A 19,350-nucleotide genomic window follows, 5' to 3' on the forward strand; every position below is an offset into this window, starting at 1 on the left:
AAATCACTTACCAAACCTAGCCCAACTTCCAAGGCTGAAGACCTATCACCTCTGAAAATGGACTGTATTCATGGTGCAACCAAGACCTTATATATGTTTAATGGTTTTTTCACTTCTAATTGCTGCCACCTTCTGGCAAACCTCTCCCTATTGCAGGACCATACCCAGCTGCTACAGTGTGAAGCTGTGCAAAACTTTTACTTCTCTTAAACCAATTAGCATGAGCCTGTTCTCATAAAAGGTTCTCACAAGCATTTTTACTTAGGTAGAAGGAGGATGCAAGGAAATGATGGGACAAATACGGGAGTATTTCTGAAGCGTTCAAAGTTTCACAGTGTTGTGCAATTCATTATTTTCACTACACAAGCAGAAATTAATAATCTATAAGCTTACTGATAAACGTTGTCTTTTTCAGATCAACATTGTTATGGTGTGCTATTACTATATATCTATATACACATGTGCACTTGCATGTGTATCAAACCAGTGTGTCAGCTATGCTAAGGCATGCTCAACTGTTCCACTATATTTGGAAATAATTAACATTGTGAGGACATGTACAACTACTCATTTGGTTGCAACACATGAATACATCTACAATCACCTGACAAGGTTTTAAATTTCAAGGTCGTGGAGATTAATGGTGGAAGCAAAAAGGTAATAAAACATGATGCCAAATAAACGTTTTTGTCAAGAACAGGAGATAAAGGCTAAATAAAGTACTGTGCACTATAAATCAATTGTGCACTGTGGTGATTCTATGAAAACCAGAACTATCTCAACTGGAGGAGATAACTGCATAAAATCTACTTGTGAATTTACTCATTAAACTAGAATGGGGAGTTCAGAAAATAATAGAAAACCATAGAACTTGATTAAAAAGAAGTTGTATTACTAGCACAATTTGAATTGCAGGTATAAACTCTGTCCACTACAAAGTGAATATCATTAATTCAAAAGAAAGCATCTCAAGCAAGGAATTAATAGATACACTGAACATCTGTCCAACTGAGCAGAAAACAACCCCACTGGGATCATTGTGGAAAAGCCACTGCAGACATTCATCATGTGCAGCAGAACATTAAAAAATACAGAAGAACCCAAATCCTAGAAAGCATCAGGAGCAGGGTAGAGCCAAGGCGAAAAAGTGCATGCAAAGTTACTGCAGTGCTTGCAAAAACCAGCTTAAAACAATAAGCTTAAAGAAGATGAGCTTGTTTTTACTGCAAAGAAACTTACAAGAGGACCTAAATGGTTTCAAAACGATGAATATAGTGAATCCGATTTGCATTATTAAATCTTATTAGCCAGGGAAAATCTTAAAACAGGTTAGGAGTTAAGGAAGCAAAAGTACAACAAAACCAGCAAGGCAATAGGAAGGTGTGAAAAATAGTAAGAAAAGAGAAATGTGAGATGAGTATAGGTTGGTTTGAGGTTGGTTTCCTTCTTAATAGAAACAGTACCAAATTAAAGAAAAAAGCTTATGCTTCATATACAAGAAGGGGAAAAAATTATGTGGTATTTTAACTTTGGAGAAATATCTCCTAGAATATATCACAGAAAGAGTTGGAACTTTTTCTGTAAGCAATACATTACATTTCAACCCTTTTTTTCCTGATCCCTCAATAAAGGATTAGCAGCAGAGGCCGGAAGAAAAAATAATCATCCTATCCAGTCTCCTGCACTTGTACCTTTCACTTCCACCATGAATCCATGCAAACAAACAAATTTATTCAACTGTAACATCTTAAGAAATGGTACATAAAAAAGGTCTACAAATACATTACAGAGACTTCTGCTCTAAAACATTATGTAAGGTTGAGAAATTTACATTAGTTGTACTCCTTTCTCATATTGTGAAATACTGATAAATCCGCAGGGTTTTTTCCCTGTCTCTCAATGCCATTTGAAACCTGTTAGCCCTGCAAAACCCAATTAATGCTATGGTCCAAACCTAATAGAAATGTAGCTTCTGATTCTCTAGTGTGACTATGCCCTTGCAAACTAGATTTTTATTTCAGCTTATAGTCAAACTGGAGTGTTTCCTAGATCTAACCAAAATACCACATGCAGCACTACAGGTGGTGAAAGGCTTTTCTGGCTATTGAGACTGCTGAAGGACAAGTGCAGGTTACATTTCAACCTAACTTTGTTATATCCATCATGTTCAAAGTTCACAAGGTCCAATATAACTTTCAGAATACAAGCCAAATTTGGCAGTCATAGCATATGTATAAGAAAGTGAAAGCTACTGGACACCTGAATCAAACAACAGAAGATATTTTCAGAGGTTTCTCAACTTTACCGTAATGTATCTGACAACTCATTTGCGGAAAACTGAAAGAAAACTTGGGCGTACTTATTTTTCTGTAGTGTGACATTGGAGTTTTTTCTTTCCCTTTTTCAATTACAAAACAAAAATGTTGCTCAAATTTATTAGGTTAGTTTACCTCTTAAACATACAAAGAGAGATGAGGCTGGCCACTTACCTGTTCTGTCTCAAAGATATCCCGAAGGTGTTCAAGACCGAGGCTTTTTAGGAACTGGGTAATGTTCATGTCAAGACCAGAAACTACAAGAGAAGAAATGAGTATTTATATCCTATGCATCTGAATTAACAACAGCCAAACCAAACCAACCAACTTTAAAAAAATAATCAGTAGCACTGATTCTCTCAAAATTCCACACTCTGATTTTTTCTGCAATTTGTCCATGCCTGTAATAAACAATCCACTTCCATTGTGTCAAAGCTCTGTGCAAAGCTCATCACTATTCCCTCTTCAGTATGAACTATTAAAAGCACGAGCCATCTGTGACAAATGCAGGCTTGTATTGTAAAGAGAAGGAAAGGAAGAGTGGGTGTATTTTTGCTATGCAATCACCTAGATGCTGACCTAAAACATGGATTCCAGATACTAATTAAAGGGTTTAAAAGGCCTTAGCAAAGTCCCCCAGCCATCACAATCATAATTCCTTCATCAAAATAATTCTTATTGGATTTTCTTTATAAAATCAACAACGAACATCTGGGTACCTAATCAGATCTGCCTTTGTAGTCAGACTTAATCACTGACAGCAAACACAGATGAACAGTCAACAGTGCTCCTAGCAGAGCATGTGAAAACAGAGCGAGCATCAGGCACTTTAAAATGTAGGTAACAGTTCAAGCTGCACAGTATTTTCTAGCTAGTTGGAAATGCTTTCCAGATAAAGCAAGGCCTGTTGTGATACTAAACTACTGTACTTCTAGCAATGTAAACTTGTCCAGCAGCAAATGCACCTTCTCCTTCCTTCCTGTCAGTTCCTGCTGCTCCATCACCAGCATTTGATGCCCCTCCTACAGCTAGTTCTGCCAGTGGCCCAGTGAGATTATCTATACTGCTGGCAGCAGAGAGGCAGGACGGTGTGGATGCTGGCGAGATCACAGAGGCACTAACAACAGTAGCTTGAGGCTTGAAGCATGTAGGCAAAGCTTCTGGAGGCATCGCATCTATCAGCAAAGCTCGGATATCGTCAGCCTGAAAAACAGAAAGAACATCCAACATAAGGTCCTACTATCACAAGTCACCAATTTCTGGAAATATATATAATTTTTATTTTCATTTGTTTTAATTGATTGGTCTCTTCCCCGTTAGAAAGAAAACCTCCAACTTTTGTTACAGGGGAATTCATGGTTGCAAGAACATTTTGATTCACTGTTCAGACACAAGTGAATTGGGTTCTCCCCATTTCTAAAGGTATATAAGAAGGTATACCTAATTTCCTTTCTGGCAAGTGACTTTATAGGTGTTAAAGCCAGGAAGAACAATATAGCAACTTTATCTGAAATCCTTCAGAACCTAGGCCAGGAAATGCCACCTCATAATTTCTCTGTCAGGTTCAACTTCAGCTGAAGCACTTTGCACTGGAACAAGGTTTCAATGGAAAGACTACCACTGCCTTTGCTATAATCATATCTCGTAGTGTTAGAATAGGAAAAAAAAAAAGACATGAGCTCAGGAGAAGTATGAACTTAGCTAACAATTGGATTTAGCCTTTATTGACTAAATTAAGACAGACCCTCATCTTCTAGAATTTCCCCCTTGCAAGTTCTTGTAGAACAGAACAAAATAAGACATCCTTATTTACCCTCAGAGAAATCAAGTAATTTTCATATCCTTCATCACAAAGCAAGTTTTCTAAAGCTCAGTTTACTCTGGGGGATATTTCTTGAACTCTCCATAAATAAATCAATGACCTTAAAAGATACTCACAGTGTAACTAGACAGAGCATCCAATTTGTATACATGATCTATTCTACCAAGACTGGTTAACCTGGGACATACATGTTCATGTAACTTTATTAGGCTTTTCAAGCAGCCACCACTAACAAGAAAGTTTACAGATGCCAGTTTCAGAAAACGTTTGATAGCCACCTACAAATTTCAGAATGTTGTTTTGGAATTACAAAAAAATAAAAAAAGAACTGAGGTAATGTGGAGGCACTGAGCATACTCATCCTCTAAATGATCCCATTTCTCTAAAGGCCCATCTGGTGTTCCTCCTAGGTTCAAAGAAATGATCATCAACAGTATACAGATTGACCATCATGAGGGACATTTCATAAAGTTTTATTTCTGGAAATGAGGAGATTGATCCCAGGATTAAATCCTTAAGCAGAAGCAAACCTTAAATCACAAGCCATGTTAAGATCTCAGCCAAAGGAAAATGCCTGGACTGATGGGTAAAAAGTCACAAATAGGCATTCTGGAGATGCTCTTCTCTCTCCACCTCAGCACAATGAAAGCTGAGGACCCCTGATGTCATGGAACCAGAGAAAGGAATTTAACATGCAGAACAAATCCTCCAGAGCAGACTGTGGCTGGCATGCTAACATGAACTTACTGTTGCCAGGTCTAGTGGTGTCTGACCCTCTTGATTCTTCATGGTTGGATCTGCTCCATGAGCTAACAGCAGAGCACAGAGCTGTGTCCTTCCTTTTTGTGCAGCTTCATGCAATGGTGTGAATGCCCATTTATCTGTTGCATTTACACATGTATTGTATTTGATCAACAGTGCTGCTATATCCACATGCTGGAAAACACAAGAACATCTTAATCAACATGACACTGGTAAAACATATATTTCCTTTTTCATGCTGGAGGTAATGGTGCCTAGAGACTCCCGTAGTTTCTCTTTCCTTTAACTCATTCTGCCTTCTGTGTCTATGTAGCAGCACACTTCTTCAGGTACCAGTTTATATTGCAGCTCCATAGTCATCTGGATCTATGCACTACCAGATCATTCACCAGTACATTAACAACTGGGATCAGGCACAACATTATATTTCTGTCAAATCACCCTAGTACATGGCATGGAGTTTGTGTCAGCTGCAGAAGCAGACGTGATACTTGATCCTGCATTTAAAAAATATTCATGGACAAATTTGAACCGGCAAATTTACATGGCTGCTACATTTGTGATACAACACTAGAAGCTCTGAAGATCAATGTGTTGTGCTACTGTCTGTACACGGAAGAATATGTACTGTCTGTACACAGAAGTCTCTCTTGTTGTACTTTCTTTCTTGCAATTTCTTGCAAGACTTTGAACCTATCTGTGCCAGCACAGATTAGTTCTTTCTTCAATCATATTTTATGAGAGCTGTAATTGATAAAATGCATTATGAGTGTGATAAGGGACAACTGTTTTACACGGGCTATAAAAGTAATGAACTTATAACCCCACACTTCCATCAATATCCCATCCTCAGAGTCTCCCCAGAAATATAAGAGAATGGAAAACTGGCAAATAAAATTTTTGCCTGCCTCTGACCAGTAGATTTTTTTTTCATTACAGCTAAGAAATAAAAAAGCACGTAGTCAAAATGAGTGGGTAGGAGGATGAAACACTGAACTTGTAAGCAGAAGCACAAACACTTGCCAATGGATTTCATTTTTCCCCTCACTGGCAATTAAATGACTCTTTGTAGCTCTCACAAACAGCTTGCTCTCTGAACAAGTGTGATTTGAAAATACTGGAGACTTTATTTTTCCTCTCTGCAACTTTTAAACTTTTAAAGCAATTGTTGTTACTGTGATTTTTCTGCTGCAGGAAGACCTATTGAGGGTCACACAGCATGAAGTACTGGATGGGAGAACTGAAGATTCTTTGTGAGGAAAAGGCAGAGCCTGTGAAACCTGCCAGCTATGAACTTGTGAAACCAGTAGTCATCTCTCTACCTCCCATTACAGAGATCTAAACAGGCTGATGACAGCTCAGAGAGAAGTGTGGGATGCCACAGTAAAGATATACAGCAACTCTTAACTAAATAAGCTGATGGAAAAGCATTAAACACTGCCTAGTTAACTCTTCCAAGAGAAAGTAATTAGATTGGCATTATGAATTTTAGAAGTGATAATCAGCTCAAAAGAATTTCTAACATTTATCTGAGCCAGTAAGGGATGCTTTGGCTTCACATATAATAGTTTCCCATGCCAGAACACAATCTTTGCAACAGAATTTATCTCTAGATCTAAGCTACATCCTCGGAATTAATATTTATAGCAGTAAGTATATGATAAACAATATTGCTTGGTATTAGGACCCAGTAACATAAAAGAATTCTGTGTTGCATTTCTCGTATTTCATCAGGATTTGGAGCTTTTTGCTCTTTAAGACAGTAGGAACCCAGATTGACCTAAATAACCAACGCAAATGATGTAGAATGAGTTTCATTCATGCTCTTCTTAAAAACAAGGTGAACACTGTACTTTTTATTTCAACTCGTGGCTCTATTAGGGTCATCTCTCCCAGATTTTGATGGTCTTGTGCCAGGCCAGGTAGTAACAGACAAAGCACATCACGAGACCATCAAAACCACTACAACTTCTTGAGCTTCATGTCTTCTGTTTGACTGCAAGCACACTGCTAGGAGCTTCTCAAGCACTGTCTCTGTACAATTACTTGCACAAGATTTCTTTCTAACCTCATCCACAACTAACAACTGCTTATAAGCAACCTATCAGGCATCTGTGCAACTGGTACAGAGATGCTCCCTTCTATATGGAGGAAGAAGGGCCTGCCTCATCCAAAATGGCTTCAATCTACCACTGGACCCCCACTGCAGCAGATGGCTTGCCCTGAAGGACAACCATATTACGAAGACAGTAGCCCTTCAATGCTGTAGCAATAGCTTCCCACCAGACACCAGCTGCAACAGATTTCCACTTCCCTATCATCACCTGCACATGATCCCCGGGTATTTTTCTCTTCCTTCCATCTACATCCTTTAGAGATAACTTGAGCTCTTTTCTGTTTCAAATGTCACCCCAAACTTAACAGTGTTCAATCCTATGCATCTGCTTGCCTGCATAAAAGCTATGTTGTAGTGATCTTTTCAAACTGCAGCCTTTAACTGCTATAGCACACCTGAATCTGTGTCTTATTTAGATCTGTAGGACTGCAAACAGCACTCACAACAGCAACTTAGCCCAACAAATATTTCACGCCATCAAAACCTGAACTATTTTCACAGAAAGACAGCTGCAAAATATCTGGCTTTGGATATGACTTCAAGGAGTTCCTTGCTGGTCTACTTATGGCAAGAATGCCTGCACCTACCCCATAGGATGCTGCGTTGTGTAGGGGGATTAATCCTCCTTTGTCCTGGGCATTAACATCAGCACCATGCTCAAGAAGGTATTCAGCTACTTCCAAATTGTTGTAACCAGCTGTAGAAAAGCACAGGAAAAGAAATTAGGAGAGCTAAACTAAAGAAAAATATTAGACAGAAAAGCTAAGGCAATTTTTCAGCTACAGAAGTTCCTTTTCCCTAGTAACTGTATTACCTCCTGAAATACAGGTGCCACGGTTAACTCTTTGTAAGGACAGTTCTCTGCGGAACTCTTCTTATACCACTCCTGGGTGAAATATACCCTTAGCCTACCGCAAATATACAAGCCACAAACATACCACAAAACCTGGTGAGTCGCCCACCTGCAAGGTGTAGTGGTGTTGAATTTCTTCCCTGGGTGTCTCTGCAATTGATATTTTCTTGAGTACATAACTTCTGCACTCGTGCCAGGCACCCCTTCTTGGCAGCATCTAGCAAGGCAGCGTCTCCTCGCAGTAAGTCCTGGATATCTGTGTCCCCTTCTTTCACCAAATCTAGAGGAGTGTTCCCATCTCGATTCTTTTTTGTTGGATCAGCTCCATGCTGCAAAGCCAAATGCTACTGTCACAACCATGAGCAGAGCAGTGAACATAAGTGTGCAGCTATTTCATGGAACAAGATAGAAGGCAGGAGATTTTGCTGACCTACCATCATGAAGTAACTGCACATGAGACTAAATTCAGGAAGTTGAAGCCTAACAGCACTAGTCTGAAACACAGCTGTATGAATCTCAACTCCATAGGCAAGAATGGCAACCCTCTGCAAGAGCTGCCACTGCTCTGCTTGCAACTGAAGTACGTTCAGAATCATGTCCTGCATAGCTATTTCCTACTGTCACCGCAGGTGCTAAAGAAAAGCCAACTGCAAGCACTTTGCTGCCAGTCCTCCCCTTCTCCTGAAAACTGGCAGGAATCAAATGGCTGGCAGAGGTTTTTCCTTAGCACAACTTTCTGAGCTAGCATAGCCAGGCTCTAAGTTTTACTAAATGCCACTCTGCTATTAAAAGGCACTTGTTTCAGAAGGGAATTAGAAAAATACTCTTCTCTACACATTCCAAAAGATAACAGAAGCATCTTAAGCAGTTTATAGGTCCTCGAAAGCAGTGAAGAAAAAATTCTGGTGGACAAGTGGAGGTGGATGACTGCTGGAGTATATCTCTGCTGGTAAAACAAGCAGATCAGGCAGTGATAAGAACACAGAACTGGAGCACCAGTAGATGAGAAGGGGAACATACAGCTATATAGAGCATATGGTGTGAGTCATGTCCACATTCAGTTTTGTGGGAGGACAGCTCCTTCCCTGTTCACTCTCAGCAGCAGTGGAAAAAAACAAAGATAGATAAGGCAGAAGCAGCTGCTGGCATTGTATTCTCTGACTGGCCTCTTTAGAATAATCAAACAAGTGGTCCAACCCCTGCCAGCAAGTCTGCCCTACCATTTCCCACTGGACATGCTGGCAAATCTGTGTTAGTGTGAGCCACAGGGAATGAGCTGGGAATGTGGAGAACAGAAGGAATTAACTGCCTTGTATTTGGAAGCAGTACAACTATGCTCAGGGTGTAAAGGATAAACAGCAAGGGACAGAAAGGGACAGAGTATTGATTACACAGAACCAGTTCCACATCTGTGGTTCTTTTAGGAAGAGAGTACTCTTTGCACAAAGTCCTTTAAACTGCAATGATTTCTCCAATATATGACCTTAAATCTCTTAATTTAAAACCCATCAAAATTGGAACTATTCAAATATGCTCCAGAATAAGTATCTGAATGAAGAAGTAGTGTCTTCTGAGACCCCTTCCAAGGCATAGAAACAAATGACGGTGGTAATTTTAAAGAAAGGTGATGAAAAAAGACAGTGTCTCCAAAATGCCAGTATATTTTTGTTTCCTTCTTCAAGTAGACCAGGAGAGAAGGAGCACAAGTCAGGAGGATTCAAGCTCAACATCCACAACTCAGTGGAACTGACAACACTGCCAGCTGGCATAAGAGACACAGAGGAGAAACCCGGTGCAAGCTGCAGCGTGAGCACATCTCCACGGACACCCAGAGCCTTTACAAATCTGTCACCTTAGGGGCATATTTTAGCTCTTGTGCAAGAGTGATTTAAAAAAAAATAAATTTCAGCACTTTTCTATTTCCCATTGCACATCCATTCAGGATCCTTTGAACACAAAATATGGCTAAATTCCCAGTGGAATGATCAGAAAAGGCCAGAGAACTCCAGTGTCTATAAACCAACACTGTGCTTCAGAGATTATGAGTACTCCTATAGCTTGAGCTAATCTCTGTATTCAGCTGTTACTTCCATGGCCATCATCATGCCTACTCCATAGACATATTTGAATATCTTCTGGTTCCTGCTGTAGATGTGTTTCAAACTAATGTGTTACTCTCTCTAACTGCTTTTTTGGCAATTAAGTGAAATAATGAATGAGATAAGAGGGAAATAGCAGGGCTTTGCAGTAGCAAATGAAAGGCTGCTGGGGAAGATCCTCATTATTTTAAGACTATCCATATTCTGATTTACTCCCATTTTAAATGTTGTGCTTCAGAGGAACATAAGTAGGCAAGGCTGAAACCAGAAAATAGGATTGACAAGAAATTCTACTCTAGCACCCTCTCTCACCCTCCCACGGCAGGATATGACCTTATGTTAAGAAGTTTCTCAGACTCATGTTTCTCACTGGAAACATCTTTGCATTACCTCATGCTTTTTACAGGTTCTTCCAGTAAGTATAATGAATATTTATGCCACAGTATATTAATATGCATTTCCTCCAGAAGCTTGATAAATTATACATTAACATAACAGTTTTAAATTTCTCTCATACCAAACATCATTTAGGACCCACCTTCAGTTATTGCTCCGTAACACACTCTTGCATAAGTATTAACAAAATTTACTTAAATGCAGTAACTGTTCCAGAAAAGGATGGATAGGACAAGGTGGGGGGTTTGTATTTCTACACAAATTCAGCTGGTTTTTCCAGTTTGAGAGTCTTGTCCTACTTGGCTAATAGCATTAATACATGTGCTGCAAAGAGTACCTGTACTGATGATTCTTTGTAAGTGAATGACATTACACAAGAAATTATCTGACAATTGTCAGATGAAAACTGATTCAAAGATACCACAAGAACTCACTGAGTGCTATTAACTTTGCATTAATTAATCTTCAGAAAAATAAACATACATAAATTTAAGGACTGTTGTAGTTTAAGCTCAGAAGGAAATTAAGCACCATGCAGTCACTCTCTCAACCCCTCCTTGTCTTCCCCCCACTCCAGAACAGCACTGTAACAGCTGCTGAGAAGAAATTAACTCTACCCTAGCTAAAACCAAGACAAATACACATCTGAGAAGTCCAGCACATACTTTTAAAAGCAGTTTGCAGATTTCATATTTTCCTTTTGCTGCTGCTTCATGTAGAGGAGTGAATTTCCACAGGTCGGCCACGTTGACAGAAGCACCGTGCCTCACTAAGAGTTCAGCCACCTCATAGTGTCCATAAGAACAGGCGTTGTGCAGGGGTACTAAGCCACTAATCAAAGAGAAAGTATTAATAGCTAAAGAGAATAAAATCCAATATGCAATCCTATAAAGTTCCAGTAGATAAAACTCCCACTTCACCAGACATTATTGGTAACTTTCAGTCTTTCCAGTTTTCATGGTTTTATTTCTCTGCTATTAAAATATCAATTAAAACTTAATTATCCTCCTTCAGTTCTCATCCACGAGACTCTTAAATACTTAGCAAGCCCAGCTGTTACTGCTTCCACAAGCACGTAACTTCAATGCTGTTAACAACAGCCAAAATCTAAACTGCAAGACTCACTGTTGTTCTCAGTTGGATACTGAGTGTAAATTCCAGAAAAGATATAACACCATATAAAGTGTTTGAAGTACAGTTATTAGGTAAGCACTGCACACCTGACAGATACAGGAAGATGCTCAAACATTTCTTTCAGGAAGAGTCTGAAAATTCAGTATGGGAAATTAGTTATCCCCCACCCTGAACTAATATATTGGAGTGAAAGATCAAACATAATCATGCTATTCTACATGACTGCTTTGCAATTAATGCAAAAACCTGTAAATGGTTCATATAATTTAACTGAATATTAACTCAATAAATAACTTAATAATAAAAGCTAACTAACAGAATTAGGAAAATGACCAGAGATAACCCTAGTATTTTACCTCATTCTACTCAAAACTAATTTTAGATCACCTAAAACAAGTTAAAGGCTGCTTTTAAGCACAACAAAGTCTCCAAAATGGGCAAAAGGGAGAAGTAACATGTACAACAGTGTACTTGATGACGGCTTTGCCAAAAAGCAAAGTATGCCTTAATGGTCTATAAATCTCCCTACAGCATAGGAACAAAGCAGAACATGAAGAAAGGAAAGAGAAAAATTTTCAAGAGAAAAACATGATGGTTACTGAGACCTGAGCCAAATGAACATGCAGGATATAAGTCTCCCACTAATAGAAAACAGCATCTCATGGAATTCAATGTACCCTTTATCTTTGGCATGCACATCTGCTCCATGGTGCAACAGATATTCCACCACTGATACGCGGTTATATCCTGCAGCAAAATGCAGTGGCGTTGAATGACGGCCTTCCAGATCTCTACAATTCACATTCTGAGGGCTGCAAAGTTGCTGCAAAGACAAAAATAGCCAAAATCTAGTACAGAACTAAACCAAACAAATAGAAAAACTCCACAAAACCAACCAAAACCAACAAAACACCAAACAAACAAACCCAAAAGAAAAAGCCTAAACTACCACCTCCAAAGACCCCAAACCATATATTATTATATACAAATTTTAAGAAGTTAAGTATCAGGAAATTTGTTTGCACTTAGATAAAGTTAAAAAAATAACTGCTCTAAATTTATGGCTGAAAGTACCTCTATAACAAACAAGACTTAAATGATGGAAGCAGTATGAAGAAGTTCCTAAGGTATTAGAAAGGATGAACCTCTACATCATCAAGTACCAGTTTCAAGGCCATGTAATTTTTTCCAGATATGTTACCATTTTCAGCCCATGCTGCCTTCAGAAATCTAGAAATATTGAGCTTAGCAGTCAGAGGAGCTGCTGGTGCACAAAACTGCTGGTGTTTGAATATTACTATATATCATGTTGAAGCTCAAGGCGGGAATGTATGCAGAACAGTCTATATGCAGGCCGTTTTGCCCACACACCAAGTATGAAAGACAAGATCAAACCTGCCTATGATATTGGGAGTCCATGGCCCGATCCTTCACCTTCAGATGAAGGATGGCTTAAAATAAGAAGTCTGCTACCTGTTAATAGTGTTTGCTTGCCTTCTGATTGAATCATGCACTTGAGGCTTGTTTCTTCTAAACTGATTCTGCAGATCACAGGGTTCACTTCAAAGAATTATGGCTACATCTGAGTCCATGAAAGGTTGTGTGAAGGACTGGTAAAATGAGCAACCAAAAACTCAAGAGAAACACACCTCAGCATTTTTTATGATGTACCTTTCACTGGACATTACTTCCACAACTCTCATAACACAGGCTTCCACAAGCCTTGCACAGTGATGCAAAGTGGAAAATTACCATGAATTGCTCAAACCTACCTTCACAGTTTCCAAGTCTCCAGCTTTAGATGCTTCTAACAACCGATAATCCACATCTGATGTGCGCACAGGTGTACTTTCTACACAGGGAAAAAGATGTTTAGGATTACTTAGAATAATTAAGTTATATTAACTTGTGCTCAACATATTTTCCAAAATTGGGGGGTGGAGTCGGTTTGTTGTAATTTGTAAAAATGCAATTGGGGTTGTGATGTTCAACAAAAAAGCTGAATAAGGAGTCTTAGTTTCAGTGTAAACCAGTAAGTTTTCGACTCTAGAACTGACATTCTTCTCTCTCAGTCCACATACATACATTCATGAGCACATTTTAAACTGGTAATGCTATCTGTGTAACCAGCTACATCTCAGGAGTGGGTACACTTCAAAACAGTCCTTCCTTGTACTGCTGTAAAATGCCTTTTTTTTTTTTGTCCTGTTTTAAAGCAATAACGTTGAAAACCTTGGAGGAAATGGAGTTTCTAGCTACCACAGATCTTCTCATCTATCTAGATATGTGCCTTTCCTTGACTACCTGAACATCTCACTGTAAGGTGAGTGAGTTACTTCCTCTGTAGTTCCTACTGATGCAATTATTCTTCTCTGTACTTGCGAAAATTCAAATGTAACATGCGTAAGAGGATGCAAACCCTTAAGCACTTACAGGAAAAACAGTGGCACCCTCTTTAAACATTCATTCACTTCTTCAATGCAAGATACAAACAAATTGTTATCTATGCAGTTTGTTATCTAAGCACTTTAACAACAAAATCTTTCTCTGCTGGACAAGAGAGGGATTTGAAGCAAAAGTCCAAACAGCTTAGCAAATATCAGAATTTTTCTGCCTGTAACACTCTACTTGTGACTGCTAAAGTATAGAGTACCTAACAGGGAGGCCGGTGAAGGGAAGAAGGTTTCCCACATGCTCAGCGATATTCCAGTTGCCCTGGAACTTGCTACCAAAAAAGCCCCAAAACTCCTTACATGTGCCTTCCTACAAGCTCCCTGTATAGCAGCATGCTCTAAATCTACAAGAGGTTTATTTTCTTCCCAATTTGCACAAAATCATTGAACTGATCAGTGCTCTTTATTTACGTATTTATATTTTCTGACAAGTATCACACAGGGATAGATGAGAAAACTACTGCAAGTCTCTTACATTGAAAAAGAAATAAGATCCAAAGCTGTAAAGGGAGAAACCGAAGTTCAAATACACAATCCTTTATTTTTACCCACCACTTAGAATCTGTTGCACTGCTTCATTTCCCATCTGTGCTGCTGTGAAGCCTTGTAAAGAGATGATGGAAGGATCAGAGCCGTAACTCAGCAACAGCCGGCAGGTTTGCAAGTGACCTGCTAATGCAGCCCTGTGCAATGCTGTTTGACCAAGTGTGTCCAGTGCATTCATCTGAAAAATCAGCAGCAATATAAAATAAAACACTGCTATAATTAAAAGCCTGCACCTGTCCCTGTCCTTAATAAGAAGAATTTTCTGGCAGACAAATTTATCTTTCAATTCCTCTGCACTGAAATTAAAAAAAACCAAATGACAAAACAGGAAAACACTCCTAAAGAAAAATAATTTACCACAGATATTTTCGTGTCTTTTAACAACAGAGGTCATTTGTTTGCAGAGCTAGCAGACAACATAGGATCCCCAAAACCATACTTAAAATAGCGATCAAGCTTTTGAAAAATTCAGTGAAGCCGACCTTTTGTAAGAAAAGCAAAACTATCACAAAAGAGGAGAAGGATGCAAATAGTTTACCAAACAATTCGAAGATCTTCCAGCTTTAAGGAAATTACCATCTCTCATTCTCAGAAGGAGAATTAACTCAACATTACACACTACCAAGAATTAATGCCAAACAAAGATGTCAAACTAGGAATTCTATGAAGGGTGGGGAGAAAAACTTGGATACAACAGTCCATTTCCTCCTCGTTTTTTGTGCCTTTACAGAAATGTTAAGTATAACTGGATATAATTCTACTCAATACAGGATTGCATAAACAGGCAAAATGGAGTATTGCTGTCAAAGAGTATGAGATAATGGAAACATATCTATCTGTCAAGACCTAAAAGAGTACCTAAATAACTAGAAGCATCTCCACTGGTACACTATCAAAAAAAGGTAAAGAATAATAAAGAGCTTTAAAAAGCGGAAAAACACCCCCATAAAAATAACCTTTTGAGAAGATACTCTGTACCTAGTAGCAATTCATTACAAATTTAAATGCTAATGCCCAACAGCTTTTTTACCACTATATGAAATACAGAACTACTCTATATTCTCTGCAAGCAACTCAGAACCTGTTATCTGTTTCCAAGCCTACAGATTGCAGGCTGTGAACTGCATGCATAATAGACTTTGTCCTGTAAAAACCCCACCCTTCTACCTTCTCAAAATCTTTGTGGTGGCAGCAAACAAAGGTTTTGCTTGCTATTTATCACCTAAAATGCAGCATGTAAACCCTACTACATTTCCACAAAAACAAATGAAAAAACGTCTTGGGTAAGACACATGTTCTATAACTAAATTAAATTCAATTAGAGGAGTAACTATGTAAAGCTCTACTACCAAATAGGGTAAAAAAATAAGTAAAATACCTGCAATACTACAATATCAAGCCACAGGAAAGAACAAAGAACAACCAACTGAATAAAGAGAAGCACGATTCAATATAGTCTGAAACTATTTTACAGATTGATGAAGCAAAAATTTCTCAGACCACAAACCTCTCTTACAGGAAGATGGACAGGAGAACAGTTCTGCTTTCTTCTAACTATGCTCAGCTCATGCCACTCTAATGGGATTGCCCTAAAAGTTTTGTTTCAAGTAAAAAACTTACTGCTATCATGAATATTAAATAGATGCTGAATGTCCCAAATCCATCATTTTGTTTAGATGAGGATACTCATCTACTTCAGGACACTGGATACCTTTCAGCAATGAGAAGGGCCCAGAGAAAAGCAGAGGTCTGGGGCTACACACGTCTAGTGATGGTAGAGGCAGAATGAAATGAGATTTGTGAATTCTGGAAGTAGCTGATAAGACTGTTCATCCAAGAAAGAAAATCATAAGTAATGTCTTCTTTAACACTGAATTCCTGTGTTAAACATGCCTGTACTGAACAAACTGTAGGAGCAACAGTAGCAAGGCATTCACACTGCAGAACTTGATACTGACTAAGTCCCTGGAAAAAATGTTAATATTCATTTGAAAAGAACACTGTCACAGTCATCAGAGCCATCATCTCACATGTCTTATCCAGGTCTCCTTTCACTTCCAAATCATTATCTTTGCAAACAATCAATTCTAGTGGCAGAAGAATGTCAGCCATTTGAAGAAATACCTGTTTGCTTCTGAGACAAAAAGGGTTGCAGCTGACAAAGGGATGCATGCACCAAATGCAGCTGCTCTCTACCCTCAGAAGCAGAATAATGCTTTGCAGGGCAATTTCACTGGGAATGTGTTCACTTTGGGGCAGGTCTTCTCTCACCAATAATACAACACTTGTCTAAAACCAACCAAAGAATGTACTCCAATAAGGCTGGAAGCAACGGGATTTATTTCCAAATGAAAATCATCTTGAGCACTACAAATTGAAATACAAAACTGAGATTAAAGTCTTATAAAAACCTGGTAGAGCATATGCTTGGGTTAACCAGTGTTTGATACCAGGTCTAAAAACATATGCCTTTTCAAATTCAGAGCTAAAGTTTAAGCCCTATTTGACAAAACATAAAATATCCAAGGTGTACTGCCTTATTTGTGCACTGGGAAGGCAGATTGTTCCAGCTGCACTTATCAAAAAATGATATTCATTTGGTCCCCTTTATAGGCAGTCTGAAATTAGAAGGCTTGCAGTTCTGAACTATTTTACAGAGAAGTTTTCTGCAAGGAGTTAAAAATGACAGGTTTGACAGCTTTTATTCCACAGGACACTCACTGCCTTTCAATCTGATTTCTTCACCTTTTAGCATGAAAGGAGTCATTCCACTGCTCAAAACACAAACACAGAATGCAGTTATCAAATTAAGAGTTTTTAAGTAAGGCTTTTCACAGAAGGATACTGTCCTATACAGTATTTCCCAATGTAGATTTCCTTCTGTTCTTTCCTTTCATCCCCTTCATTTCCTTTTCCCCATCCTGAATAGACACAGTAGAGAAATGGAAATGGTCATGTACCATCAGACACTGCAGAGATTTCCCCTTCCCCCACTGCTGCTCTCTTGGAGCAATATACACAGTTATAGCAATATTCCCTTGGCTGCCAGACACTTGTGGCAGCTCAACAGCTGGGACCTGTTCAGGAAACATTTTTTGCAAGACTTCATAATCATATCAGCTTTCTGTCAATATCAAATGCCCTAAATATCCTCCTACTCCTTGATACTACAGCAGCACAAAAAGCAACAGCTTCCAAGCACTGCAAGTTTCTCTGTGAGATCTTTCTAGAAGATGTACACTCTAAAAATCACATGTGAAACCTGCACTCAGACAACAGTTCCAGTATCAGAGTATCCTTCCCTGCAGTGCAAGTCTTCCAACTGCTCTCCTGGTGCATTAATTCTGAAGACAAGTTGCAGTATGTCTTGTGTCTTTGTGCATTGCTAACAATAAACATGACAGGAGTGAAGAGGCACTGGTGACAATTTTAGCTCTGTCAGCAGGAAAAAAAGCAGTAAAAAAAGGGTCAGTTTCACTCTGAAAGCTCTTACATGATCCAGTCAGATGTTCCACAACTGCCTCTTCTGCATAAAAGCTTAAGATTAATGTCAGGATGTTTGCGTGTCTCAGCAGTGAGAAAAGCTGAACCACTCAATCACAACAGATCACACAGTTCTTCACATAATGTTAACTGTCATAGTCCAGAACCTACCTTATGAAAGGAAATTTAATTTTTCAGTGCTTACTGTTTACGGAGAAAATTGTATCTCTACCTGAAATGCTGGATGCAAATGTATTATACAACAAGGTTATTCAAAACCATTTCAGTTTGTTGTGTTGGTCTAGACAGATGGTGAGCATTTTCAAATCCATGATCAAGAAAGGTTGACAACATGCTACTCCAATGCTCAGAAACATCTGTATTATGCAAAGATCCATAAAGCAAGATCCTCCCAGCAGAGCAGAATGAAGTCATTTCTGCTACCATCATGAATAGGGACACTATCTCTCTGATATGATCTTAGAAAGGTTCATTTTCTCTTGCAGAAGAATGGTTTCAACAGTATCTTTTAGAGGTGTATGACAGTTAAAGAGCATTCATGACATCTCCACACTTGCCCAAGATAGCAGTGAACTTGCATGCGTAAAGGTTTTTCTTTCCAACAGTCATTCCGATTCAGCAAATACTCTAATTCCGTTCTTCTGCACTACTACAAAGCTGAATGTCTTTCCAAACATATTAAATTTCCCATGGATCTGTAAATTCGGACAAGGAGTTAGTTGTAAAAAATATTCAACTATCTAGCAATACAACAAAACAGGATAACACTCACTTTTTCATCAGCTCACCACCTTCAAATTATTTTCTTTTTAAACAAAGGATTTTGATCATCTTCAAAGATAAAATTGTGGCATTTGAAGATTCGCTCATCGTTCTAATAAAAATTGTTTATGTTTGAGGATTCTTTAAATATGCTCTGCTTTTATTTTTCATATGGTAGTTTGAGGATATTCAACATCAAATAAGCTGTGATGTGAAATGCTGTCTGACATTGCAGTTCAGGCAAGCAAGTAAAAACTGGATATGACAGTTAAAACCACAGATATTTATGATCAACATTCTTGAAGAAAATTCTAAGAAATACCAAGGTTTCTTACTTGTGCTTTAGATGTACAATTGACAGTCAACTTCTGCAAACTCAAGTAACAAGTTAATGAAAATATCTTCCAGGGCACGTGTATTGCTTAGCAATAACATGCTGATGTGCAAGGGAGATGCACCAAGGACTTCTTCACAGTTCAAATTACGAACCTAGTTTATGCTGTCAGTAAGGGCCAGCATCACACACCAAAATAAGCAAGTTGTGACTTTAGGTTAATTCTTGTCAATGCTAACGTTCTTAGAACAAGC

General features: G+C 38.6%; 1 protein-coding gene across 1 annotated transcript in view; it reads right to left on the minus strand.

Annotated features, from left to right (window-relative positions):
* Positions 1 to 19,350, minus strand: part of TNKS (tankyrase) — a 133,450-nt gene that overhangs the window by 8,381 nt on the left and 105,719 nt on the right. The window contains exons 12-20 of the mRNA XM_027721622.2: positions 14,503 to 14,674; positions 13,270 to 13,349; positions 12,175 to 12,320; positions 11,029 to 11,194; positions 7,978 to 8,197; positions 7,603 to 7,712; positions 4,885 to 5,073; positions 3,281 to 3,518; positions 2,490 to 2,572 (exon numbers count right to left, since the gene is read on the minus strand). Coding sequence (XP_027577423.2) covers positions 2,490 to 2,572; positions 3,281 to 3,518; positions 4,885 to 5,073; positions 7,603 to 7,712; positions 7,978 to 8,197; positions 11,029 to 11,194; positions 12,175 to 12,320; positions 13,270 to 13,349; positions 14,503 to 14,674 — 1,404 coding nt within the window. The remainder of the gene's footprint in view (positions 1 to 2,489; positions 2,573 to 3,280; positions 3,519 to 4,884; positions 5,074 to 7,602; positions 7,713 to 7,977; positions 8,198 to 11,028; positions 11,195 to 12,174; positions 12,321 to 13,269; positions 13,350 to 14,502; positions 14,675 to 19,350) is intronic.

This window comes from Pipra filicauda, unplaced genomic scaffold (assembly GCF_003945595.2).
Source record: "Pipra filicauda isolate LSUMZ 115617 unplaced genomic scaffold, ASM394559v2 scaffold17_size4572894_pilon, whole genome shotgun sequence".
Lineage (NCBI taxonomy): Eukaryota > Metazoa > Chordata > Aves > Passeriformes > Pipridae > Pipra > Pipra filicauda.